The 26,498-nt window shown below is 43.2% G+C and overlaps 1 protein-coding gene across 4 annotated transcripts in view; it reads right to left on the bottom strand.

The window, feature by feature from the left end:
- LOC138492643 (tRNA (32-2'-O)-methyltransferase regulator THADA-like) overlaps positions 1-26,498 on the bottom strand; it is a 511,604-nt gene that overhangs the window by 447,596 nt on the left and 37,510 nt on the right. For all 4 annotated transcript variants that reach the window (XM_069619943.1, XM_069619946.1, XM_069619944.1 and 1 more), the window contains 4 exons: positions 12,532-12,618; positions 12,174-12,201; positions 11,396-11,544; positions 9,086-9,208 (listed from right to left, as the gene is read on the bottom strand). In XM_069619943.1, the coding sequence (XP_069476044.1) occupies positions 9,086-9,208; positions 11,396-11,544; positions 12,174-12,201; positions 12,532-12,618 (387 nt within the window). The remainder of the gene's footprint in view (positions 1-9,085; positions 9,209-11,395; positions 11,545-12,173; positions 12,202-12,531; positions 12,619-26,498) is intronic.

Here is a 26,498-nt window from a genome sequence, read left to right as displayed (position 1 = left end):
TCAGTCGAAAACAGAATGGCTTGGAGATACAAAGGCCTAGATGTTTCGGGAAGGGGGTCATACGCTTGTACTGATTGGCTCGTCCGTGCCCCTTGTACTAGGGACGAGCCTTCGGAAAACCCTGGGGCTTCAATTTAGGTCTTGTAGGGCATTCTTTGACATAATGACCAGTTGTTCCACAGTAAAAACAAGTGTTGGCTTGTCTACGGCGCTCACGCTCCAAGGGTGAAATGGGACTGCGGATGCCCACAATCTGCATAGGTTCATCGGGTGACTCTGTGGTAGATGAACCGGGTGAAAACAAAGGTGTTGGTTTCCTGTGTTCAGACTTTCGTTCAGTGTGTCTGGCATGTACATATACCGGGGCCGATGCACTCACCGCGGCTGAGGGTTCTGGTTGAGGAGGGGTATCACCGAATTCCTCATCAGGGGGGCAGTGCATGTCTTTCACTTTGTATAGCATCTAAGCGCTGATGTATGGCTGTCGTGGCGGCCGCCATGTCGGCCCTAAGGACGGTGATAGCTTGTACAAGAGCAGCCACCGGGTCCCCGGGGGAGGTAAGCATAATCCAGTGGGTGTAAGGCTTCTCAGTCTGTCACAATCTGAGGTCCACGTGGATTAGAATACCTCCGTCCCCAAGTACCAGTCAGAGAAGTAGAAAACAACTCGCTGACCGATTATTGAGGCCACAGGTGGGTGGCTGAACAGAGAACACCGGGTCCCGGATGACTGTAAAGGAAAGCACTGGGTTAGATATGCAAGGGACAAGGACATGTACAATATGTAAGTAGAAAGATAGGTGCACCTACCCGTGGGATGACCGTTGGCAGCGGTGAACCTGATTGTTCCCCGAGTGAGAGTTGATGATGAAAGGGAGTGAGGGGATGGCGTATACCTCACTAAACACAGGGCCCACCCTGGAGAATGCTGCGTTAAGGGCAATGAGGTTCGAGGTGCTTGATTCCTGATATCCGTGAAAGCAATTCCAAAGATAGTAGTAGTTCAGGAGATAGTTCTATAACAACAAATCCGATGAAGGGAAATCCAAGGGCAGTTCAGAGTCCAAACACAGTCCAATATCCAAGATCACAGCATCAAATCCAATTAAGGGAAATCCAAGGGCAGTCCAGAGTCAAACACAGTCCAAAATCCAAGATCATAGCTTTAACACCAAAATACAAAGAGCAAGAGTAGCCAAACGCCGTCAGGACAGCTGAGAAGCACCAAGCAAATGCAGCAGGCTTCTTTTATGCTGAAACTTCCTGTCACGTGATCGCTAATTTGGTCACCTGACTCACATCACGTGAACGACGCGCGACCGCTTCTTGATAGTGTCTTGCGAGCGGTCACGTGAGCGGCAGAGACCTCCCAGGGACAACAAGCGCCATGGCCGCCTCCAAGACATACGCGGCCAACAGCGCCAGCTGTGCCTCACAACAGGGAGGCCGAGCAGGCATTGGCGCGGTACTGTGGCAGAGGGCGGGTGCCCAGAGCCCGAGGGTAAAGGTAAGCCGCGCCGACTTACTGCTGGACCCCCGACTGGACTCCCTGATGGCAGAGGGGCAGGTAGCGTGGCGGTAAGAGTGACACACGTCCTGGTCCTCTTAATGTTGGAAGCGTTGAGCCCACGGCAACAGCCCCATAAACCATGGCGTCTAAACGAGGTGATCCACAAAGATGTAGCCCTCAGAGCAGACATAGAACAGGCCTTGAAGAATTATTTTCAGGAAAATGTTACACCCGGAATAAACTGGGCCACTATCTGGGACGCTAGTAAATCAGTTGTAAGAGGTGAATTCATCGCACACACAGCAAATTATATCAAAAGACGAGAAAGGGTGAAGCGGGACATGGAAGCCAAAGTGGCAGGGACCGAGACGGAGTATAAAAATAGGGGCTCGCAAAAAGCATGGCGGGAATTTAAAAAAAGTTAGGATGGCCCTGGAAGCCCATCTGGCAGACGAAGTTGCGCACCTCCTGGTGCGAACCAGACAATTTTACTATATAAATGGGGATAAAGCCAACCGATTCCTCACAGCCAATTTAAGACAACAGAAAATCCGGAATCGCATAGTCCAACTTAAAAACCAAGAGGGGAACCTGGTGCGGGGGGAGGAGGAAATCGAGGAGGTTATACATTCATACTATACCGAAAACCTGAAAGGGGAGGACCTGGAGAAGGAGGCGCAGATAGCATTCCTAAACCGGATAACCCTGCCGCAAATTAGCGATTCGGACAGGCAAATGCTAGAAGCACCTAAACGAGGAAGAAGTGGGAGAGGTTATATATAGGGGCACTGAAAGGGAATAAATCTGTTTAACTCTTTCTTATCAGATATCGATGATGCCTTCTTTGATACGCGGTCGTTCCGACCCAAAATTTCAAACAATGCCGTGAGTAGACTCGTCTACGCTAGTCATAATCGATCAGACTCCGATAGGACTACAGCGTCAGCTGGATTCCCTTCAACTTTACTTGGAAAGTAACAAATTAACAATAAATCCTGGGAAATCAAGGATTATGATTTTTGAATCAGGAGATAAAGCGAATGGTAAACAGAGCTTGGTTCCGGAAAGGTCAACAAATCGGTATTGTTAAAGAGTTTACTTATGTAGGTGTAGGCATCAATACAAGCAGATGCGAGACACAGTGGACAGCAGTATTGCAAAAAAAGGCTAAACACCTTGCAGTCCAGGGACGCCTCCTGTTTAAATAATATTGGTGGTAGGTGGCGCTGTTGTGCACGATGATGATGGCCGCCTAATTTGTGAGCTCCCGCTCCATCGCTGCCTGAGGTGCTATGAACCGCGGCACAGATGGCCCAACTACCTGACCACAGCTCCTGAAAATCCTGGAAAGCTGCGACCAGGCAAGCTAAAGTTAATCCTGTTTGAGTCCAGGTGGGCCCATGCTGCGGGCGAGATCCACCCGAGGGCTCCGCGAGGACATTGCCTGAGGCCGTGGTTTCGGGGAGGCGTGAGGCCGCAAGTGGGCGGAGCCTAAGCCTGCGGACCACTCCGGGCCCTTGCGTGCAGCTGGGACGGGTGTGCGGGACCCGGGCGGACCGTGAGGGCAAGGAGGCATCGGCGGGCCGGGCGCTCGCCTGCGGCTGGGCTTTGGTCTCACCCTTTGTCTGCCGCGAGGATTGAGTGGAGGCAGAGTGCTGCCACGGCGCGGTGAGGCCCGATCGTAGGACACGCTCACACTTAAGTAAGGAGACCGGGGCCGCAGCGGTGGGGGGGAGGGAGCACATTTGGCGAAAAGTCATTCCCAAAGCTGAACTGGGCCCACCCCCTGCTGTCCGGCGGCCGACCGGGTTCGGGCCAGCGGCTTGACGGTTTCCGACGCGGGGTGCTGGCCAGACCCGCTGGGGGCTGCAGACTGTGCTGCGAGCCATAGACACAATCAACTGGGGTCGGAGAACTGGACATCGGTTCCCGGTACCGGAGCTGGATGCCTCCAGAGCCTTTGACAGCCTACACTGGGGGTTTCTACAATTGACCCTTGAGAAGTTTGGGTGTGGTCCGATCTTTACCCGCATGGTAATGGCCAATTTTGTACTTCCATCTGCACGACTAATGGTTAATGGGTGGCTCACAGAAAGTATCCCCATCCGGAAGGGCACGAGGCATGGGTGGCCAATATCGCCATTGATCTTTGCTATGGCCATGGAGCCGCTGGCACAGAGGGCCCGCGATGACCCGGGAATCCAAGGGGTGGAGGTAGGCGCGGGGGGATTTCAAAAGGTGGCTCTCTATGCCGACGACGTCCTCATGTTCCTGAAGGACACAGCATACTCACTTCCAAGGGCCATAGATCTGCTAGATGGGTTTGCGAGGGTCTCGAGGTTCCATATCAATTATCCTGAATCTAAGGCACTTAACGTTACCGAGATGGCAGAACAGGTGTCAGAGTGGGAAGATAGGTACCCGTTGAAATGGGAACAGAAAGCAGTAAAATATCTGGGAATACAGTTGATCCCCAAGTATGAAAGACTATACGGGTCCAATATTCCGGACCTACTGAAAGCACTGGCAAGATACCTGAAGCGTTGGGATATGCAGGAACTGTCATGGTTGGCACGGATAATGGCTGTTAAAATTACTTTGCTCCCTAGGTTCTTATATGTAATAGGCGCTCTCCCAATACGCATCCCGGGCCCAGCAATCCAAAAACTACAGAGGGAGGTGATGTCCTTAATTTGGAGGGGAATGAAACCGAGGGTCCCTAAGAAGGCCACAAGCTTTCACGGGTCTGGGGGTCCCAGAATTCCGTAGATATTTATGGGCAGCACAGGTAGCTCCCATGTTACAATGGTCACCTAGAGAAAATCCGAACCAGTGGGCAACCCTCGAAGGAGAAGTAACTAAGGCTCCCTTGGGAAGCATTGCCTACCTTGCAAAACGACACAGAGGCAAAGAGGGCACATTACTAGAGTCAACCAAGGCCACCCTATGGTATGGAAGTTAAAAGCGGGGGGGGGGGTCCCCTTGCACCGGTCGCTCACAACCCAGATTTCACCCCAGGGATGCAGACTGACTTTTGAGCACATTGGGGGGGAAGGGAGCAAACCCCGACACTGAAGGATCTTTATGAGGAAGGAACACCCCTAACATCCGAGAGCTGCAAAGCCAAATTTGATATACCGGAATGTGAAAGATTCCATTATATTCAACTCAGACACTGGATTTCCAACAGGAAGGTCCGGGAGGGGGCAACTCGGGATCCAGTTGGGCTGGAACTCACGATAAAAGAAGGCCAGCCGGAAAAAGGGGTGTCGAAATTGTATCGCCTGATGGGGTCGGTAGATCCAGAAGAAATTCTTACGTATATGCAAAGATGGGAGACTGATGCGGGGAGGCCAACCTCTGGGGAGACCTGGAGTCATATATGGCAAAGGGCCGCCAAAAGCTCCAAATGTGCCTCAATTAAAGAGGCAGCATACAAAATTTGTCTGAGGTGGTATGTGACGCCAGCACACATGCACTCCATTAGCCTGGATTACCCCATATTCTGCTGGAGAGGCTGCGGACAACCTGGGGATTTAATTCACACGTGGTGGACCTGCCCGGTGGCAGAGATATACTTGATTTTGAGCCATATCAGGGAGATAACGGGGGCGCAACTGCCTTTTGATCCGGTGGTAGTCTTACTGAGGGAGGCAGTCGAGGGGTGTTATGCGAACTCTGGGTCCAAAGCCAGCCTTATCATCCATATGCTGAGCACTGCCAGAATCACTCTGGCGCAAGCATGGAAGAACAAGCAAGGACCAGTAGTGGTCATGTGGTGGGTGAGACTATGGGTGGTGATGGCCATGGAAAAAGTGATGGCAATAACTCATGGTTCCTATTCAAAATACCTGAATACTTGGATGCCACTGCATGAATTTACAGATGGCAAGGAGCAGATGGTACTTCAAGCCTAAATTACTTCGCAAAATACCTGTTATGTGAAAGTGCAAATCTTGGGCCGAAAAGGCGATCCAGCCCAGAGGACACTCAGGATAGCCGAAATATGTAGCATTCCACCCAAATGTTTGGAAGTTATGTTTTAGGGGGGGAGTGGGGGAGGGGCGGTTGACAGTTAAAATTTATGAGCAAATGGCATCCAAAGACTGGAGAGAAAAATGGGGAAAGGCTAACACTTGCTACTCTCTAATGCATACATGTTTGTAACTAATGCTCTTGAAAATTTAATTAAAGTTGGTAAAAAAAATAAAAAATTGAGATGCTCCTATTTGAAGCCTGGTTTGAGTGAAGTTGGCATCCGACACACAGGTGAGGCTGTGTCATTTCTAAGACAGTCTGTGCAGCTTCATGTTATTTTTAGCACTGCGAGGTATACGCAGAGAGCATGGTTTAGGCTCCCTCCCTCCCAAAATAATGTGACTAATGATATTTCCACATATACATAGTCCTCTTTTGCAGGCCCAGGAGCGCTAATATATAGCATGCACAGTCTCCGAGAGGTGCGAGCTTGGCTCTCCTCTCGGAATGACCAGTATGCTTTTTAAACCACCAAGTTTTATCTTCATATCACTAACCAATTCTTATGTAGGGTTTTCATTTTTCATAGTGCTTATAGAATATAAAACTGTATTAATTGTAATGCTGTTTTATTATTATTACTAACATTTTTTAGGTTCTTTAAGTCAACCGTTAATTGTAGAAAGCTACATTTGAGTGATTCTATTAGAGGGTTTTTCTCTTTTTTTTCCTTGTTGATTTTATTCTATGACATTCGGCATGGAAAATCTTTTTTAACTTGTATTATCGTATGAATTCGTGTACTTAAAGGTTTTATGCTGAATACAAGTTTATTGATGATGATATAAACATACATCTTTAACTGAATTGAAGTTCGTGTTTCCTTCAACATGAGAATAACTCCCTTCTCCTGGTGTCTTTCTTCCATTTTATAGTAGAAGTAATTCCGTTAATGTTGCATCACAAAGGAACAGGGAAGGACTCCCTTCTCCTGGTCCTTCTATCACAGTTCTCCATAGTGATCTTTAAGCACTCTTGCAGAAAACTTGGATTAGTCTCTTTGACTCCTTCCAGGAAGCAGAAAAATTCATAGACTTATTTGGCTTCCATTCACCACTCTGATCAGGGAGATAGCTCCCATTCCACTCTGGGCAGCAGTATTGGGTAGACCAATGCAGTGTAGGAGAAGACTCCCGACACAATCTGCTTGAGCAGTGGTGTTTGGCTGACCAATGCGATGAGGGAGATAACTCCTGATGCACTCTGGCTCAATGGTATGGTTTGGGTTGTCACCACTTGACAAGGTAGATAACTCCTGATGCACTCTTGCTTCTTAGTTTGTCTTCCCTGAGCCCTCCCGGTCTTCCCGCCGTTACCTAGTTCTCTGTTGGGACACAGATCTGGTTCTTCCCGGGGCCACAGATTTCTTCCTCTGCTTCTTCCAACACCTGTGCGGTTCCGCAGCAGGATCCATCTGGTGGTCTCAGCACTGTTTCCAGACCACCTGGTCCATCTTTCTGCAGCCACACCACCACCTCAATTGCTTCTTCCTTCTGGCGAGTTGGCTCCCAGCCGGCTCCTGGGACTTTGTAGCAGCGTCCCATTACTTCCAGCCTCTGTCTGGAGGAACAGATTCTCTGTGTCTCTGATCCTCCCGGTTTGAATCTCCCGTGCAGGACTTGTGTACTGCTGGCTTCTGCGGTAAGAGATCTCTAGTCCATTCTTGGTTTCTTCTTTATATTGTTGACTCCGCCCTCACTTAAAGTCAACACCATCTTGGAAAGTCTTTTTGGCACTATTCATGCTCCAGTGAGCGACCTCATTGTAGTGCTTGGCTGGTTTTGCATATTACTTCTTATGTTCTTTTTCGTCCCAGTATGATCTACATTTGTCACAGCCAAGGCTTTAAAGTAACACATGGTTCCACTCTCAATGGTGGGAAAAAAGGGTGACCATGAAGGTAGGGGGTTCTGTGACAGGGTTGTAGAGAGGCTGTATCCCAGGTGGATGTCCTTATACCCAGGAGGGGAGTCCCTTCCTATGAGCTCTTCCTGCATATTACCACCCGTAGGGCGACTATTGGGTTGCAGCCTCACCTCCCTAGCTTCATAGGAAAGGGCTCCCTGCTGGGGAGAAGTGACAAGACCTGGTGATTCGTCACAGTACACAGTGGGATACAGATGGCACTTCTGTGCAGACTTGGTGCAGTTCTCTGTAAATAATAATCCCACTAAATTGTATCCAATGCGTTTTTACAGATATAGTTAACATTGAGCTATGATTCGAAGATATCCATACCATAGTCTAAAGAAGATTTAATTGATAATGTGTAATCTATGTAGGCCATAGATATGAACTGACTACACCCAGAGAAAATGATGCAAATGTACACTCCACGCAACCCCTCACTCTTGACTTTACATAGTAGAGAAAAAGAATCTTGTGTCAGTGGGACTCGATGTGCAAAATAAAAGGGGAGGGGCACTCATACTTATATCAGAATAGCCTTAAACTATTCTCCTAAATTCTGTGCGTTCTGAATCCCTAACACTGCACCCATAACCCAAAACCTGCAGTATTCTGATGCAACTCAGTGTAAACATTCTTTGAAATTGCAGAGCGATACTAAGAACGCACAACATGAGATTTACATGCAAAATGGGATACATGCAACAGTTCTCAGATTCCAGCACTTGTCTGTGTGATTGGGTAAAGCATAATTCTTTCAATAATGAGTTATGTAACTTATGTGTAATTTAGAAATATTTTGAAATTGAGAGTTTTAATATAGAGTCCGACAAGACTAGACTAAAATACCTGTTGCTATTCAAAATTAAACATATGCAGATTTGAGTATATGAACTAACGAACGTGTGTGAGAAATAGATATATTTATACAGGCACGATATATTTTTTTTTAAGACAAACTGCCTGTGATTGCGTAATATTGTGTTGACTTCAACTGCATAAAGCTTTGAGACCACTTTTGCAATGATTTTATTTTAATAAAACAAAATATTGATTCCTAAATTTGCCTTTGTACTTGTACCCAGAATTGTGGTGTGGGATTGCATGTAAGGGGGCCTTATGTCATGGGGGCTATCTTAGGGAAACAAACCAACATATAGCAGTTATTATCTGTGACAGGATTAAATATCAAAATAGTCAATGGCGCAAGAATACACGTGTACACACTAGCACACTAAAAATCAAGGTTCAGCTCTGTACATAAATGCCCAGTACAAATTAGGACAAGAAGAAGGAGGGGTGGAGATGAGGGCCCATCCATCCGTAATACAGTTTTCAGGATTCCCTGACTGAAAGCTCTGAGAAACAATGTATTCTGTAAATCCTTTTAATTTAATGTTTTGTCTTGTTTTGTTATGTATTGGGTCTGGACTAACTCAAAGTGTTTTAAAGGTGTGTATAAACCAATAAAAATAAAAAATAAAAAAATAAATCCTTTTAATTGCTTTGTTCTAAGGTTGTTTGGTGATCACCAGAGCCCATTGGATTCCACTGGATATTTTCCAGTCATGCACATAATTTACTAAAAAAAGATTCCACCCCCTCTAATTTTACCTCCCCTGCAATTACCTCAGTCATGATAACCTGCACCAGAGATGCCAGAATCCTTTGCAGCACAGCACCATTTTCGGTTTTACGCCATACCAGCTGGGAGATCTTCTCCGGCATCCCCTGGAACATCTGGAGGCACATCTGCAGAGGGAGTAGAATGCACTCTTAAGTCATCATAACTTAAACAATAATGTCATCATTACAGGTTCCAAACTTGCTCAGTAGACTTAACAAAATTAAAGAATACATTACCAGAGAATTACAAGGAGATGGATCAGCATGCCGGTTTATGCCAAGGAGCGATGAACAGGGCAGACATTTCATGAAAAACTAGGGATTGGCGGAGGGAACCCTCGTGTAGATATTCTACAAGTTTTAGCTAGAAAAACACTGACTGTTGAACGATATCATGCAAAGTTACAGATGACTGTGAGTAAAAAGGATAGGGAGGAGAGTTTTATGGTGGCCAAGAAGGACAAGTTCAAGCAATATTTCTGTCCTTTGTAACGTCCATGCTTGGCTACAAAACAAAACTTATAACCTTTCTGAGAAGGGCCAGAAAAACAACCAAACACACTGGCCCTCGTATGCAGCCTTTACGTCCCATGAACCCATAGACCCAATTCGTTCTGGATACATCTCTGTTACTATATTTATGGGGAGACAAAGCAGAATCTTTACAAATATGTTGTGCTAAGTTTCTGGTGTTATTATAGCATCCATTCAGCTATTTGCATGGCCACTTGGCACTTTAGGTACGGAAAGAAATGAATCATGGGTGAGTTTGAGGGAACAGAGCAAATGTCACAACTTGCCTGGCTATGTTAGGCAAGGTGCGGTTAGTTAGCCTGGAGTGTTGAGAGTCTGTGTGAGCGTGTTTGTCTGTAACGCTGGCTACCCAAACCTTGTACAGCACTCTGCTGCTCTCAAGCTAGGTCTGTGCTTTAAACAATAAAATAAAAATAGGTTTGCATTTGCAGTTGGTGTTCGGCATACTGGAGCCCATTGCCTGCATGCAGTTGCAGGTACAGTGTGCTTCATAACGTTGTCACTGCCTGCATACAAAATAAAGACTATCTCTGCACATTTAACCAGGCATATAGAGGTTCCCAAAAATGTATCAGGCATATGTTATGTTAAGACAATTTATAAAGCCCTTGTTCACCGAATGGATCATGGCACTGAGAGGGAGGAAGAACAGCTGGCGAACACCATCTAAAACAGATACGTTTTCAGAGATCTTCTGAACATCAAATTATTAGACAGACTTTTTAACGAAAACGGCAGGTCAATCCACAATTGGGCTGCAGCCACAGAGAAAGCCCGGCCTCCTGTGCAGGAACGGTGAAAAGACGGCATGCAGAGCAGACCGGCAGAAGCAGATCGAAGTGTTCGATTAAGACAGTAGCATGTAAATTTAGCCCGCAGATATTCTGCTCCTACATCATGCAAGTAGGACCAGGCATAGTGGAGTGTTATGTATTAATTGTACATGTGATTCTCGCATTTTGAGTTTCTTAATTACTGTTATCTAGAACTTTGGACCGTACTTTCTGTGAGGTCTGCTGGTCATCACTGTGTAATTTGTTTTCCGGCAGTAGCTGTTCTCTAGGGTCAGTGATCCAGTCTTTTGAACATTTTGGAAACAAAGAATTCTACAGTTAGAGAATTTGAGCAATGACCACCATCTCATGTAGTCTCAAGGACTGCAAAAGCATATGTATCTACAATCTCTGCCTAATTTGTTCAGTTAGTCCAATCAAATGTATAAAAACTTGGATTTTGTTTGATTTTAAAAATGGACTAAAGAAGCATTAACCCTTTTCTCTAGCCATAAGATGCCTTAAGAACCTCAACAGTAGTTTAGGCTGATGGCTTCTCAGGTAGGTTTGGACTTCATAAACGCAATACATGTATTCCTACATCACAGATAGTTGTTGGAACTTCTCTTGAACATGCTGCTCTGGGTTCAAAAGTCTATTCATTATCATTGGGTTTACTCTAGCACTCATCCCAATTCAGTGAGGTATACTGAACTCTAGTAAACCAAGTAACCATTCTGTGTTCAAACATTTACAAACTTTCTTACATGTTCTAAATCATCAGAGGTCAGCTTGTAAGTCATTGATGCTGTATGAAGGTTTTCAGCAAACACTGGAAAGAGTCTCCAATACCTTTGTGGTTGGAGTGAATGGAGAGCTCAGTCTTCTGCTTTCGGATATAGACATTCAATGTCCTGCATGTTTTTCAAGGCACTTATTGTGCAGCAATCCGAATTATAAAATCCATAACACTGTGGCAAATCTTGTGACACAACGCAACCCTTACCTTCACAGTGACATACCCCCACTCACTGCAGCTCGCTGTCTCATTGTCTAGCACTCTCTCCAGTGACACAGACACCTGGCGGAGCAGCAGAAGAAAATTCTGTCTCCAGTACTGGCGCCCAGCACAGCTTTCTCCCAAAAACATAGAAACTATGAAAATAAGAAAACAAAATTTTAGTAATGCTGAAACAGAGCAAGCTGTACACAGACCAAATTGATTGTTGTGTGGAGAATGCTCCTATTGTTCACTGTTACGCAAGTGAGTGGAGGTCTCCGCCAGTGCACACTGAGCATCTCATGATCCACACACAGAACATCTGGATATAGGATCCCCACTCTCCCGTTACTAATCCAAGAAAATAAAGTAGGATAGCTCAGTGAAATTAGTGCTTAATTGAAAGATCTGTGTGTAGCTTGCAGTCACAGTCTCAATCCCCAAAATGTTGAACTACTGCTTCATCCTACAGAGTGTGTTAAAAGCAGAGCCATTAAATTGGGTAACAATAACAGTGCTTAGAAGTGGAGGGAATCTGGCATGAAGTGTTGTATAAAAACCATTACAGTATTAATTCAATGGCACATAGCTCACCCATTACCAGCAGGGTATTCTGTGCAACAGGACTTCCACAGTCTAGCAGCAACAGTCAAACTATGTGCCAAGGGTGGGGGCAGTACAGATTGCGGAGGTGAAAGGGATGGCAAAGATAGAAAATTGAGAGAGCATAATAGAGTGAGTGGGAACATGCCAGGATCAAGGAAGATGGAAATAGGAAACTAACCTGCCTGAAGATGATCAACCATTAGAACCTGAAAATGAAAGAAGAAAAAGGAGACTCAGTGTGTGGTCAACCCAACATGCCTGCACAGTGCCAGGAATCAAGCAAGAAGTGATACACAGTGCACCCCATAATTAATAAATCCGCCTTCAGGTACAGGCAGCAGCATACTCGTTGCAAGAGACATCTGGTGTTGGTCTGCTTCCATTCGGTGGCCTACTTCTCCCAACAGACCCTCAGTACAGAGAGAGAAAGAGAGAAGCAATATCTCATGCATCTCTAACCAGAAACCTCCCACTTGTGTCAACTGGGGAACCCCATCTGTCACTGGTGTGACCATGCCAGTGGGCAGTCACCTCACCTCTTGGTCTGCCAACATGCTGCTCATCAGTCGGTTCACTTCAGCTGAGACCACAGACTCTTTGGCTTTGTTGAAGTGTGAAATTATCTGGAAAGAGAGGTTGAATGGGAGAAGATACCGTTAGGGTCCACTAAGAGATCACACAAAAGAACAGAACTTCAGTCAAAGCACCAGTTTATTATAATAGGCGGGCTAGTATTGACCTGACTGAAGGAGGCATGAATAAAAGATGTGTAAAAAGAAAGGTAAAGTACTGTACAGGAGACCAAATGTGAGCACAGGTCTTGTACTCCCAACAGCCAAAGAAATGTCTAATATGGTGGGCTAAGCTTGCAGGGGAAAACCACATTTGCGCTATGTAGCACATATGACCAATGTTCCCTCTAATATTTGTCTCTATGTCCGGAACTGATTTGCTGTTGTGCGCACATTATTTTCCATGTTCGCAACTGACTAATGAGGTAAGCCACTTTGTGAGCATACGTATTTAGTGAACTACCGTCGCAGAAGAGAGTTGGACAGGAATTTCCTCTTCCCAGCCACTGCAATTCTTGACAAATCTTACAACACTTTTTCCAAACACATAGGCTAAAATAAAATATGTTATATGTGATTAAACAGAAAACTCATCAACCAGTCCAAGACTTCACCATCTGCCACAGTTCCTTGCAAATGTTTTATGCCACTGGAAAATCACTAATATGTACTACAAAACACAAATATCTCTTGTCATAAACTGATGTGGCTGTCAAGAAATTATGACAGAATACATTTGCCAATGAATTAATGGCAATTAAAAGCTATGTGTCAAAAACATGCTGATAGGAGTTCAAGTGCCACTTTAATGAAGTAATTCAAGGGCCAGGATAATATGGTTCTAATAAAATGTGTAAGGATGATTTTTGCATCAGAATAACTGCACCTCAGAATATAATATAAAAATTCATGTGCCTCTGCTAACTATCCACATCACGCGTCCTGTGGGTAGTGATAAAACCAGCCTTACAGCTAAGAGACATATACAGCATCCATTTTTACTCCCTAAAAAAATGAAAATGTGCCCAGCAAAAACAAGAAACAATGAAAATGTTGTTGCTTCAACCCACAAACATCCACTGATCTTTTTTTCAAATTAGTGACCAGTAGAGCAGTGGCATAGGAAGGAACTCTAATAATATTAACGCCTGATCTCAACTTAACTTCCTGAAAAACCGTTTGATTCCAAGTAGGGAGCAAAATCTGATTAGAGCCCTGCTTATACCCCTGACATAGGAAATTAAATGACAGAGCACACAATAAAGTCTATAGTTTTGCCCACCCTTCTGCACCCCAACCTAGATGAAATTAAATAAGTGCCTTACTGAGGTTTATTATGGAGTCCTCCTGAAGAAAGTCACATATATATGCCTTTTAAATTAATAGCATCAATTCATCAGAGATACAACTGATTGAGTGCCTTCTACTATAACTATGGATCCCTCTTCTGTAATTCTTTGTGATCAGTTTAATAAGATGCATGGCGATGCTAGAGACGATACATACAGAGCACATGGTTATATTGAAAAGCAGCAGCTGAGCATAGAAAGAAAAAGAAGCTTTTTAGATGGGTGCTAGAATTTCCTATCCTTTAGCAAATAAGCAACACATTTCCTTCAGTGTACTGCCAAAACGTATGATTTTGTTTTTGAAATGTGCTGCTTTATTCATCACCCATGACCTGTGCTCTTCCACCCAGACCTTTGCCCGGCCCCTGCGCTAGCCTCCAATACTAATTGATAGAGCACTGTACAAAGTGAGGGATTGTAGCAGTAAACACTCACTGGGATATTTGCAGACCCACAATACTTTGCAAACAAAGCATATTTAATGCCTCAACATATTATGTGCATTTTAAGAATGTCATGACTCTGCATGTACGTAATTCTTTTGCAGTGCATACAAGATTGTTTGCAACATACTCCACCCTTAGAGCATTGTGTAGGATTAGACAGTGCTCAGTGAAACCGTTTTTGTATAGCAGCGAGCTACCATAAAATGTGTGAAGGTCTATGCCCAAAAGGAACTCTAAACACTTGGAAACAATAGCAGATTGTGTGAAAAGCATTCTTTTGTCTGAATATCCGATCCCCTGATACTATGGGCGAGCAATCCCAGGCATAGTCCATACCCATTATCCTTTGTAGGCAAAGTCAATTATATTGCAATGTTGCTCTCCACTCAGAGGGTAATGTTAGTAATGCAACAGTAGGAGACACTGGGCCTCATTACGACCCTGCCGGTCCGGAAAGAACAGTGGCGGTACAAACGCTGCCACTGTTCTTTCCGGACCGGATGATTTAGAGTCCTGCAGGCGGGAGGTGTCACTCCCGCCAGGTCTGACCTGGCGGGAGTAACGCCACCCACCTGCAGGCGCAAATGGAAAAACCGGCTCTGTCATAGATTGAACCGGTGTTTCCATTATCCCCAACCCCAGGTTACCAGTCATTTGGTCGAAAACCAAAGGATCGAATGCCATTTGATCGACAGTCAAATGGTCGAAAAAAAATGGTCGATTTTTTTTTTCTTTTTTTTTATGAGGGCAGGGGGTCCCCCACAACCCCCCGTTTTCTTTATTAAAAATATTGTTTAACCAACCAAAACTAAAAAAAAAATATAAATAAATAAATACAAAATTTGACCTTTTTTTCCCCCGACCATTTGACTGTCGATCAAATGGTCATTTGATCTTTTATTTTCGACCATTTGACTGGACACCCCAACCCCATGGAGTCCTATGGGACTCCATGGGAATGGGGACTTACAGAATTCCGCCTCTGGAATACCCGGGTCACCGGGGTCGTAATGCCCCGGTGATTCAGGGAATCACAGAGGCGGAATGGTAATACGGTTCGGCGGTAGCCTGCTGGTTTTTCCGGCACGGTTACTGCCGGACTTGTAATGAGGCCCACTGAGTATCACATTTGTCTTCTCAAAATCCTTACAGGGCAAATTAATATTTGAGTTTTATAATGTGTTAACTTGCAAGGGGCCGCTCCAAAACACTTGCAAGACATATATACAAAGAAGAGGAAGTATGGGATAAGGTTACACATCCAGGTAGCCTGCTTACTTAAAGTCAGTATCCGATATTTTAGCAGGTAGTTCGAGTGTATCATGTGGGTGATGCATTTGGTAAGGTACAATGAGTGACAGAAATTCTGGCATGTGAATGTTATTCAGGTTATTCATATTATAACAAACATAAAACAAGTGGATGTAGGTACACATCTACTAATCTTTCGCAGAACCAAGAGAGGAAGTGTCAAGGTTGTCAGGTACCATCTTAATGTGTTCTGGGGCCGAAGTTAGAGTCATAAGGTAAAAGTGTGGTAGAATCAAGCTTAGGAGTCATGGGTGGGGAGGGAACATTATTTGGTTAATGTGTGCAGGCATATCTTGGTTAGATTCTTCTGTTCATGGAGCCAGTTTTTCATATTCGTTTTTAACTTCTTATGTGTGTATTTTGCTGTTAGGGATTTTGGGTGTTTAAGGTCGCTCTTGAATAGTAGTATAATGCAAATGAGCAGACTATCAAGACTAGTTGCTTATTTTAAGAGAAAGAAAATTTGAAGTAATTGCTGTGACTTGTGCCTTATTAAAACATTTTTATAGGTGAGAATTGTCTGTGTGCGCTGCTAAAAATCTTCCGAGAGGCACCCAGAAGGAAGCTGGGCAAGCGCACATGTGCACAGCTTAGAGGGAACACTGCATATGACTTGGTGTGAGATGTTCTGTATTTACCCCTCTGTGGCCCGGTCTTCTGCAGCCCACAAGCTCTAGATGTTTCACTCCAAGACAAACAGACAGACGCCCTTACTTTATGCAAAAGGGTTCCCACTTGCTGAGATTTACCTAGTCACTAACTGTAGCAAGGGTGTAAATGTTATAAAAGGATAAATGTTTCTTAAAACAAAGGTCTTGAGAGTGCAACCACATTACCGAAAAAGAAAAGAAAAACAACCACCAATGTATGGTTAATTCATGCAACCGGAAAATAATGTTTAACTATATTTAAAAAAATCCTTATAGTAAGGGCCTAGCTCGTCCAGTCAAAGCCCAATTTTCTAAAGACACTGGATATAAAACATGATGCATAGTAAACAATATATCTTGTTTGTAATATATATATTTTTTTAAAAGACAGTGTTCTCAGTTTACATTGAAACCTTTTACACTAATTTGACAAATACATAACTTAAACATTGCTATAACTCATACAAAAAACACAGCTACACAAAGTAAAATCACTCAATATTCCCGATCACTCCAAAGTAATCATGTTAATACAAATAGTTTATTGGAAGACCACCATCCACAAGAAATCTATCGTGCACCAGTCGTATTCTCCCTGTTTCATTACCCTATTACGCTCTGAAAAAGTCTTTAGCGATAGGTTAGTCAGTGCTCAAATCAAAGCTTGATTAGAGGTTAACATGAGGATACCCCATAGACCGTTGTTTAGGACCTCAGATATTGAGTGAATAAACAGTCCTATTTGTGTTATCCTCTTCCTCATTAACACCGGACATTCCATTACCCAATGAAAAAGAGATTATAGCAGGGCTTGCCCACACAAATGACAGCCTCGGAGTTCATTGGTCAAACCAATTTTCTAGGTCAATGACCTTTAACGTAGGAAGGCAATTGAGAAGAAATGTTAAGTACCAGTGCCTATGTTTCTGGGATGGAAATTTAGATAAATAGGGCCTGAGCGTATCTGCTGGAAGATGAAAGTTCTTTGTATCTTTGAACAGTTTTAACTTTTCCAAGTCCACCCTCTTGTCCCATCTCTTAATTTTCTTTTTCCTGACATATTCAGAATCCAATTCATCATGATCAATGATATGTTGAAAGACTAAGCATCTCTTGTGGAATTGAGTAAGAAATGGACTTGAGTCCGGCCTTTTTGTTAAACCCTCCAAAGGATAAGAGCACAATGCAGGCTTTTCAGATTGGGCTAATTTGTTTAAATAGGACAAACTCCTTTTTATGTATTGCGTCCACCAAGAAGTCTTGCTCAGATATAGTCTAATCAAACTGATTGGAACAGAAGTGGGAAGACCGAGAACTGACTTCTAAATTGTTCCTTCTAAAAGGTCCAAGGATGTCCTATTCTTAAAGGATATCAGTTCACAGCCATACAAAATCATTGCAGTTACCTTTAAGTTATAAACTCTATTAACTGGGTCAAAGAATAAGCACACAATTTACCTTTTAACACTTTCGTTAGCGAAACGCACGCTCGCATTTTTCCCTCCATTGTCTAAGACAGACACCCTTACATTATGGAAAAGTTTTCCCACTTGCTGAGATTTACCTAGTAACTAACTGTAGCATGGGTGTAAACATTATAAATGGATAAATGTTTGTTTAAAAAAAGGTCTTGAGAGTGAAACCACATTACCGAAAAAGAAAAGAAAAACACCCGCCAAAGTGTGGTTAATCCATGCAACCAGAAAATGTTTAACTATCTTTTAAAAAAACGTTATGAATTATCTATAGTAAGGACCAAGCTCGTCCAGTCAAAGTACAATTTTCTGAAGAAACTGGATTAAATAAATTAGAAAATCCTGTACAGTCTGAGAAGGAATGGTGCAGCAGCTTCATGGGATACTCCCAGAAACAACTTTACAAAAATAATCAAATTGATGCATAGGAAACAATGTATCTTGTTTAGAATAAAAATTCAGAGTTTAAAGGGAACAACCTAATATATTTAAATTAATGTAAAAAAGTAATGATAAAGCACATTCTAATATATTTCCATATGATGTCACCTGCAAATTAAACACAAAGATAGTGGAATGTCCAGGGTAAGTGAAATGAGTTTAGGATGGAAGAAGAACCATGTGGGCTGCTGATATTTGTTAATCGCACTTGTAGTAGCAACAAAAAAGAAGCCATGTTGTTTGACCTCTTATCCTAGGTCCTAGGTCTCTGAATGGTAGAACCACTTTGGACCACCAAGCTTAGACAACCATTGTCTAACAGATGGCATCTTCTCCAATTGATTGCACTCTTACTAATCTTGAATCCTTGTCAAGGATTATCACTCTCCAGATAAACCAAACTGAGAGTCACCACAACTCCATCGTTGCTGTGCTTAGTTTTGATGACACATCTCTGATTCAGTGCAACAGGCACTGTGCTGCTCTCGATCATATGGAGATTGTCCTAGATAGAATAAAAGACGCATGGAATGAGTCATGTGCCAATCTTAAATGGAGCTTAGTTATTTTACAAGCCTTTCAGCATATCGAAGTACATTGATTGATGACTCCCAAACCTGCAAGTAAGAGTCGTACCAGCCACTTTCACTCTCTGAAAACAGGCAACTTCTCCCTATAAATAAAAACGGGGAGTATAAATACCCCAACAAAAAATATGAACAATCAGACACACAGGAGCCTGCTCCGTTCATCAACCCACATCGCTCTCAGGGTACGATAGGATCAGCGGTACCATCCGAGCAGTGCTACAGGACGGAGCTGTAATATAAGTGCATCATCTAAAGTAAACATGCTCCTTTTACTTAGCACTAATTACTTATATTTTTATTTTAGAGTCAACATATATTTTTACTAGCTTAAAAATGTCCATATAGGGAATGGGAATTACTTTTTTATACCCCAGAAAGTAATTTTACCTCAACTTGAGCGCCTGGAGACCAGCTCCATTGGTGACGATGTGCAGTACAAATACCTTTAACATTTAACTTTTAAAAAAAGGGTTTTCAATTAAAAGTCTTATCTAGAACCCTTGTGGTTCCTCCATTGTAAAGATCCAGGAAGCTTTTCACTCCAGGAGTAGAAACATAGGGGAAGTACGTTCTTAACCACTTGTTGTCGGGGGGTGGACTTGTGTCACATCAGAAATCAGGCTGGTTCAATGAAGATCATAGGAAACGTAAAATCCAGCTGTCATTGGTTGTCTTGTCCAGGAGGCTGATATAGTTGTAATCCATCTTATATATGTGCGGGAAATCGTACAAAAACTGTGTTTCCCAAAAGAAAGTAGCACATACCATGGCCCTTTGGGATGCGTGTATGAGGCAGCTATCGATCAGCATATGAGGAATGTCTGCTTACTTTTCGCAAAGCGTTCCCTAGATGCTACTCTTCATGACATAAGACTAAATGTTGCTGCCTCGTACAATAATTGTGTGCCTTTATGCTACAAAGAAGATCATGATGAATCGTTTTTTATTTATAGGGGCGTGCATTACCCTTGGTGAATGGTGATATGGGCATTAGGGTTTTGGAGGATTTTACATGTAAAGCGGTGGGGCGGCTGCCCGCACCCTAAAAATCAAAACACAAGCTCTGATCGGAAACCTCTGGATCGTGGTAAACATGGCCAACAGATGTCGGCTCTGGTGTTAATCATGATCTTTATCTTACTGAAGAGGTCAAGTTGGGTTTCTCAATCTCCAAAAAGGGCTAAAATTGTGTCCAGCTTCAAAAAGAGTTTGGATTGTCCCCCAGTTGTGATCGTCCAATCTGACTGTTCGACTGTCATTCATAAAAACTCTGTGGTCAAATCATCCTGCGAAGACTCTTTGGTTGGGCTGTTATGACGAATATTCTCCCGCCGTACCAATTGGTGTTTCAGGGTAAAACCAGTACAGTGGGCCAATGACTGACAAAACAAAAAATGTGAGTTCTTTGGATACTTGCGGAATGCCTAATGACCCTGAATTCTGGGAACTCTGCTGTGATTCACTATGATGTTCAAGGTCATTTCCAGTTACTCATAATAAGTGTCTTGTAGCAGATGTCAATGGTATGCAGGGCAAGCCTACGCCGATAGGAAGGGGTGGGGGAAGCTCCTGCGCCCATGGTACCGGCCTTCAATCCAAGAAAGCCAAAAGCCAAGCAGTTCATCGGAGCCGTTCATCGGAGCCGTTGAGTAGAGGGGAGAATCGCTAAGAACCGGGCTGTGTTAAGTGAGAGAATCCCAAAGTGGCAAGTTTGAACCAAGTTCAAGGAACTGTGAATGAACTGTAAAAGTGTCGTGGACAGACAAGCTGCAAAGGGAACCGGCACCACGTGGGTGTCGATCCAAAAGACTCTGGCCTATCCCCGTCTGAGCAAAACTACAGAAACCAGAAATCCATAGAAGAGCCGCCAGAAGAGGTCAAAGTGGTCATACTGGAGCTCTAGTAAAATGTTCGTACAATCGAAAGACTGAACTACAAACATGAGTAAAAGGGAAGTGAATCCTGCATGGTGAAAGTAAAAAGGGGCAAGTGAATCCCATTAACATTACAAGTGAAAGTGAATGTGAGAGTGAACCCAGAAAAGGGGTGCTAATGAGAAGGGGCAAAGTCTAAAGTCCCGAGAAACAGTGTGTTGACAAAGGCAAGGAATGTCCACTTTTAACTGTTTGAAAAGACATTGAGACCCTGAGGAGAGGAAAGAGAAGTACACTGTCCCGCTGGCTGTTTGGAATCCGAGCCCGACCGCAGGAGAAAAAAAAGGGACACCGTAGGACAGGAGAAGTGCATTGTCCCTCTTCTCATAGAGGGTCCGAGCACCGGCAGAGGGAGATCCAGGGGTGGATGGAAGGCTAACACCCTGAAAAATACCTAAAGCAATCACGTGAACCCGAGCAAGGGAGGTTCACAGCGAACTGTTGAACAGACTTTTTTTTGTGAGACCAATAGCAGGAAGACTTGTTGAAAGCCATAAGGAGCCTGGTTGTGGGAGGCCAACAGTCGAGACGGGTCCGAGCCCGAATGAGAGAGATCCAGGGGTGAAGTCATCACCCAAAATTCATTAAGAGGAGGAACGGTTTTGAAGGGTCAGCCCCAGAAGAGGGGGTCCACAGTATGAAATCATCACCCGACATGAACTGCAAAGAGAACTTTGTGTTTGTTTGTTTTGTGACTAACTCACGCCCTCGAATGCAAGAGACTTTCAAGAAGAAACAAGACTTGGCCATCAACGGTCCTGATTGCTTCCATTGGAACTGTTAACTCATGCTGGGAAAGCTCCAGTGTGGGCTGTGCTCCAAGTTCCCATCTTACCTGTGCTAACGTGGGGAAGGAAGTTCCAAGCTATCGCATCCTGACTTTTTAGTTACAAACACTTCTTTCTTTTCTTAAAAACTATCCCACACCCTTTTTGTATTAGTTGGGAGGTTTGGCAATAGGTTTCCTAGTATAGGCCTTTATTATTTGGCACACAAGCCACAAGGACTGCCTTATTTTTCATTTGATGGCCAGCCAGCCAGCCAGCCAGCGCTGAGGTGTGGTGTTGAAAATCACACAACATTTGCTTAGTTTCCATTTGTGCAACCTGCCCAGAAACTGGGAAGGGATGTTTCTGACTTCAAAGCCAACGTGTGACTACACTACAGTCCTGGGCTCCTTATCTGACCAGAACTATACTGAGGAGATCACCATCCACCAAAAAAACACCAATTGCCTCAAATGAAGCTACAGTGAGGGACATTTGTTCAAACAATGTAAACTCTCTGATTGTGGGTGTATTTCCCATGCAACTGCCAATGCTGGCTTGTGCTGTTTTAAGAAGAGTGGTGTGAAAGGCTTCTCGCACAGACAATGAGACACGCTTTGTTTAAAAACTGTTAAGCCCTATGCTGGCACCTTTCAGCACCTTTCAGCAATCAAAGTCCAGAGTTATCTACTCAGCGCTGAGTGACAAAGTGTGTTTGACCTCTGTATACTTATCAGTGCTGGCTAATTCCCCTTGCTATTGTGAGTGTGGGCTTATACACGGAGATGAGTAAAACTATATAAAAAGTGAATAGTGTGTACTTTTACGCGGCAACACAAAAGTTGGAAATGCGGTCATGGATCCCAGGTTGTTGTTACTAGCTCCGACTATCCTTATGCCCCTCTATGGATCACCAAACCCATATTCGGCAGCTCATTTACAAGATCTCACAGCCCACAGATGGCATAGTTAATGGGCCTTTAGAGTCGCCAGCACATAACACCACGGGACCCCGCAGCAGGAAATACTCCTCCCTGATACAGGGGGAGTGCACCAAGTCACTTCATAAACTGGCTGAAGGGGGAACGTCCTTTCCCGCTACACGAATGTGGCCGCTTGCCTGTCGACCTGTTGGCAAGAAGGGGGGGGGGGGAGAAATGAGAATGAGAGAGACAGAGAGACAGAGAGAGAGAGAGTCTTATTGAATATATTTTTTATTGTTTATGCATTTTGAATTGCGGAAAGATCACAGGTTAACGCTAATCTGTGACAGGAGCCAAGCTTGCACATTAGGTCTTATCCCAGGAAGGAGATTAGGCCTTGCAGCCTCCAGAATATTGAAACGGAGAATGATTGGCTTGGGCAACAAGAAAAACTGCTTTAAGTGTGCTTAGAATCGAGCGGATATCTAATGAAACGCCATATAAAAAGTATTGAAAATAGTCCTCTCCGAGGTTATTTTTCCAGTGCTGATTACTTTTTGAAAGGCAAATATTAATTTGTCTTGTGCACCTTCTTCTAAAGGGAAAGGCCAATTGAACTAAATATGTATATTTCACTTTAGGAAATGTTCAATTACTGTGCATATATTACTGGGTGACAGCTTTTGATTTTTGCTACGGGGGCATAGATTCACAAACTGAGTAGCACAAGGGAGCTGTACCCATCCCCAGGTCGAAACAACACATTTTACAGCATATTTTGAAGTAGGACTAGAACAAAGCCATATGATTTAAACTCTCTGAGCTATCCAATTGTGACACAATATGCTGTAGAATCAATTGTGCAGTTAAAAAGAAACATTTATGAGGATATCTACCCAGCAACCTCACAAGTCCTTTTAAAAAGAAATATATAGAATTACAATTATCAGGTTTACTAGTGCACCATGACATATCCCTGCTGCTTCTAAGTGCTGTAAAAATATGTGTTATGTCACTAAGACACGTAACACCCATGGTGAAGACATTACCAAATGCTGTGGTATGCACATTTAAGGATATCTCAGTGGGTTAAGTGCTCACTGCTGGGTCTATGTGTGTTCTGCCAGTCATAGGTTTGAGCAAGGTTTACTCAACCACATATGCCAATGACCATATAGCTCACACATGTATGGTTAGTAACATATAAAGTCAGCAGCGTATAGGAGTCCAATGTTGTGGTGTCAGCCTCTTGGTCTGCTTGATAAACCATGTATGTATTCCCTTTCATTGTGTGTATGAACTTTTAATTGAAAATGTGATTGATTATATTGCCTCTACAAACTTGCCCTTAATATTTTCTTGACATTGTTTTTTCAAAATTCCCTACCAATCCAAGGGAATTACAGATAATCAAGATTTGCTGTTGCTTTTGCTGCATGCAGCTTTGCCTCCATTTTTCATTAGGCACATGTTGCATTAGTTTAAGTGTAACTGTGCACCCTGACCACACCATGCCATCTTCTTCTATGCCAGGTTTCTGCATCCTGTGGCACAGGACAGGGAGCAAGACAGCCAGAGCACACCAACACCAAGCAGGAGCAGTTTGCATTGCCTTCTCCGGAAACCCCGAGATGACCGTAACTGCAGGCAAGCCAAGGTAAGTGCAAATGCTTACATTCACAGTAATTTGGTCATATGGACCTACACACAATGATAGTAACGCTAAATATGGTGATGCATTCTTGTATGAAATGTATATCATATTACAGTGATAGTGTAACCATATTTTTCTTAGTGTACTGAATAACAATGCTATGTGACGCCACTATTGTTTTGTCAAGGGGTGAAAAGTTGTGTCCCATCACTTCCTGTGATGTCACTTGGGGCTGAGGTCAAATGACATCACTTCCTGCGATGTCATCGGGGGTCGAGGGTCATATGATGTCTCTGTTCATCCCCCCTTTTTAAGGATCAGTAAGAAAGTTGCAAATAACCTGGCAGGAGAGTATACCAGGGGTTGAAAAAGAGTGTGAGAAATTTAACTGTGATAAAGTGACATTTAAACTACCAGAAGGATTCTAGGGGAAGGCCCCTTTCCTGGTGTAACTTTATTTCCTTTCTCTTTGGTACCTTAAGAACCTTACGTTGAGAACTTTGAAAGAAAGCTACAAGTGCATAGCGTACCAGAATCCCACTTGTGCACATTATAGTGTATCGGTCTGTTTAGGGTTTTTGGACATAGAACGGGGGACGCTCTTTCGTTTAACATCCTGACACAGACGTTCCTTAGTTTTGTTGAAGCAGGGAAACCCCTCTTAGGATTAGGGATAGATGGGATTTCTTTGAACGCTTTTTATTATTATCTGTAAATAAAAGTGTATAATCAAAACCTAACATGCCACTATGTCAGAGTCTTACTCTTGATTCCTTACAGCAGCTATAAACGTGGATAAATACAGAAACAAATGGCTACAAATAAACATGGATAAATACAAATGGAAATGTTGAAAAAATATATACCATAAAACTGGGAGCCTTAATGATATTTTATACTAGTTATCTGTGCAACTATGTTATGAATGAATTTGTTCTTTTTATTGGATAGCATGGTATCATCTGTGGATGTACTTTTAAATCTGTCCTTTATTATGGTAATCATGTTCATAGATTAGAAATAATTCTTATATTTTTCTTTTTACTGTTACCTTATGACAGGCATGTTTTTATGGGCAATACGTCGTAAATAAACCTCATAAAATGTTTCTAAAAGGTTTGTATGCTGATGTGTGTGTACTAATGTGTTTTTTCTATTTTTACTTGTATATTTGTTGTTATAACTTGTTTATGGTTGGAATGTAAACCAAGAACACAAATTAAAAAAACAAAAACATAATGTCATAGTTTAACATTTATGTACATGGAAAAGGCAGTCAACCAACAGGTTTGTAACCGAGCTCCGGGAACAGATGCAGTCCCTGTTGAGTTATATAAGGGCGAGATGAACCTATGGGTTCCTTTGCTGGTAGCCTGTTTTAATTCCTATTTGGCAACAGGCATCCATTTGCAGTCTTGGAAAAAAGCCATCATTCAACCTATCTTCAAATGGGTGATTCTGGAAGCCCTGTCACGTACGGGCCAGTTTCACTGCTAGACACCTCCTTCAAGGTTTTTGGACAGGTCATTCTGCTGCGTGTTGAAGACTGGACCTCAGTTAGGTTCTCTCAGAAGTCCAATATGGCTTTAGACCTGGTTTAGGAACCCGGCAACAGGCCTTGAACCTGTATTTGGTAGGGGTCTCCTCTGTCTATGGTAGGTGAGGTTCGGGGGGGGGGGGATTTATTTAGCCTTCATGGACCTGAGCACCATATTTGATAAGGTGGGTAGAGCAAATTCCATTGTGGGGCCCTGAAGATAGTGGGACCTCCACTGGTACATTTCTCATAAATGGTAGCAGGCGCCCCTCTCCAGAAAGTACTCAAGAGATGGCAATTTGTCCCATTCTAATATCCAGAGACCCAATGGATCTTCACATTTACGAGGTGAATTATCAAGCCTACAGTGTATCGTTGATGCAATATTATGTAAATCATAAACAACTACTGCAATCTATGAACGGTCACTGATATTAGTTTTTTCTTATTCATTTTAGCACGCATAAAGAATTATACCCTTCATGAAGAGATTATTTTTCTCAAAAAGCGTTGGGTTTTATATTAAATCACATCTTTTTGTGACAACGGTAGTGTATTCAGTGTTTTTTCATGAATATTGTGTGACTCACTATAAATGTAATGTATATTTCTATGAGACTTTATGCTAATATCACTTAAAACTGTGGCTTTCTTTGGCTAAAGCAAGTGTGCAGGGGATGCAAATACCCACATCACTGGGAACGTTTTCTCTTGATTGGATATGTACAGTCCTTGTGCCAGGGCTGTGTTTTCTCCCCTGCACCTTTAACTCTATTGATTGTTACTGAATACTCTTTCAGATGACCTTTCTTTTTCTTTAATTACACTAATGAGGTGTGCAGGAGAGTATACCA

The sequence above is a fragment of the Ambystoma mexicanum genome, chromosome 10 (assembly GCF_040938575.1).
Source record: "Ambystoma mexicanum isolate Mex_15411 chromosome 10, UKY_AmexF1_1, whole genome shotgun sequence".
NCBI lineage: Eukaryota > Metazoa > Chordata > Amphibia > Caudata > Ambystomatidae > Ambystoma > Ambystoma mexicanum.
The sequence above is the reverse complement of the archived record's forward strand: the minus strand, read 5'-3'. Positions and strand labels throughout refer to the sequence as shown.